The sequence below is a fragment of the Crocuta crocuta genome, unplaced genomic scaffold (genome assembly GCF_008692635.1).
Source record: "Crocuta crocuta isolate KB4526 unplaced genomic scaffold, BGI_CrCroc_1.0 scaffold130, whole genome shotgun sequence".
Taxonomy (NCBI): domain Eukaryota; kingdom Metazoa; phylum Chordata; class Mammalia; order Carnivora; family Hyaenidae; genus Crocuta; species Crocuta crocuta.
Window position 1 is genome coordinate 1,739,422 of NW_027527920.1, and position 1,749 is coordinate 1,741,170.

The following is a 1,749-nucleotide window of genomic DNA, read 5'->3' on the forward strand; positions in this document are numbered from 1 at the left end:
GCCGCCCCCCCCCCCCCCCCCCTCCTGCTCTGGCCCTGAGCCTCTGTTCTTGTTCCGCCGTCCAGGCAAAAAGAACTCCATCCTCCTCCACAAAGTCCAGCACGACCTCAACTCAGGCGTCTTCAACTACCAGGAGAACGAGATCATCCAGCAGATCGTGCAGCACGACCGCGAGATGGCCCACTGCGCTCACCGCGTCCAGGCCGCCGCCTCCGCCACCCCGACCCCCACGCCCGTCATCTGGACCCCGCTGATCCAGGCGCCGCTGCANCGCCCTCATCCAGGTCCCCGTCGTCCAGCCCCGGGCAGCTGGGCCAGCCTCCCGGGGAGCTGTCCCCAGGCCTGGCCGCCGGCCCACCAAGTACGCCAGAGACGCCCCCGCGGCAACCCGAGCGGCCGTGCTTCGCGGCCGGGGCCTCTGGGGGGGCTTCTCCGGTAGCCTTTACCCCCCGCGGAGGTCTCAGCCCCCCTGGCCACAGCGCAGGCCCCCCGAGAACTTTCCCAAGTGCCCCGCCTCGGGCCTCGGGCTCCCACGGTTCCTTGCTCCTGCCGCCCGCATCCAGCCCCCCGGCCCCCCAGGTCCCCCAGCGCCGGGGCACGCCACCCCTCACTCCAGGCCGCCTCACCCAGGACCTCAAGCTCATCTCAGCCTCTCAGCCGGCCCTGCCCCAGGACGGGGCGCAGACTCTCCGCAGAGCCTCTCCGCACTCCTCGGGGGAGTCCGTGGCGGCCTTCCCGCTGGTCCCCAGAGCTGGCGGCGCCAGCGGGGGCAGCGGGGGCCTCGGTCCCCTGGGGAGGCCCTATGGTGCCGTCCCCGGCCAGCATGTCACTCTGCCTCGGAAGACATCCTCAGGTTCTTTGCCACCCCCTCTTTCATTGTTTGGGTCAAGAGCCGCGTCTTCTGGGGGCCCCCCTCTGACTGCTGCGCCCCAGAGGGAACCTGGGGCCAGGTCCGAGCCGGTGCGCTCCAAACTGCCGTCCAATCTATGAGCTGGGGCCCCTCCCTCCCTCTTCTCCCCTTTTTTCTCCCTTCTTTCTTCCTTCAGGTTTAACTGTGATTAGGAGATATACCAATAACAATAATAATTATCATTTAAAAAAAAACCCACACCAGAAAAACAAAAGACAGCAAAAAATAACCAGGTATTCTTAGAGCTATAGATTTTTGGTCACTTGCTTTTATAGACTATTTTAATACTCAGCACTAGAGGGAGGGAGGGGGGAGGGAAGCAGGCAGGGCCCAAAAGGCAAAAGCCAGAAGAAGGCAGGTGGGGTCTCCGGGGCTTGGCGGGGCAGGGGTGACCTATGTTTGGGGGTTCTTAGAGTGGATCTGTTATTGTATTTGTTTTAGGGCAACAGTCACCACTAGCCCCCTAGCTGTGAAGGTGGAGCCCCATTCTTCGGGGGTCATCTTGTCTCTCCCCAGGAAGGGGTTGCCCTTAGATGTATTTCTGGGGAGACTCAGTCGCCTGAGGCCGAGACAAAATGGGGCCAGGGCCCTGAAAGTCTTGCATTTTTTCTACTGCAAACTTAGCAAGATATGTATATGAACATGTATATGTATATGTATATGTATGTAAGATGTGTATATGTATAGCTATGTAGCGCTCTGTAGAGCCATGTAGATAGCCACTCAACGTGTGTGCACATTTTAACCCATGTTGCCAGGACACCCAGATCACCTCACATCCAGCAACACGCCCTGGCCCTCAGGCTGGGCACCACGGGGTCTGGGGGAAGTGTTCTTTG

At 60.8% G+C, this 1,749-nt stretch overlaps 1 protein-coding gene across 1 annotated transcript in view; it reads left to right on the top strand.

Moving 5' to 3' along the window:
- Window positions 1–990, top strand: part of HCN4 (hyperpolarization activated cyclic nucleotide gated potassium channel 4) — a 37,208-nt gene extending 36,218 nt beyond the window's left edge. Inside the window, 2 exon segments of the mRNA XM_077748992.1 lie at window positions 66–270; window positions 273–990. Of these exon segments, the coding sequence (XP_077605118.1) occupies window positions 66–270; window positions 273–990 (923 nt within the window).
- The last annotated feature ends 759 nt before the right edge of the window (window positions 991–1,749 follow it).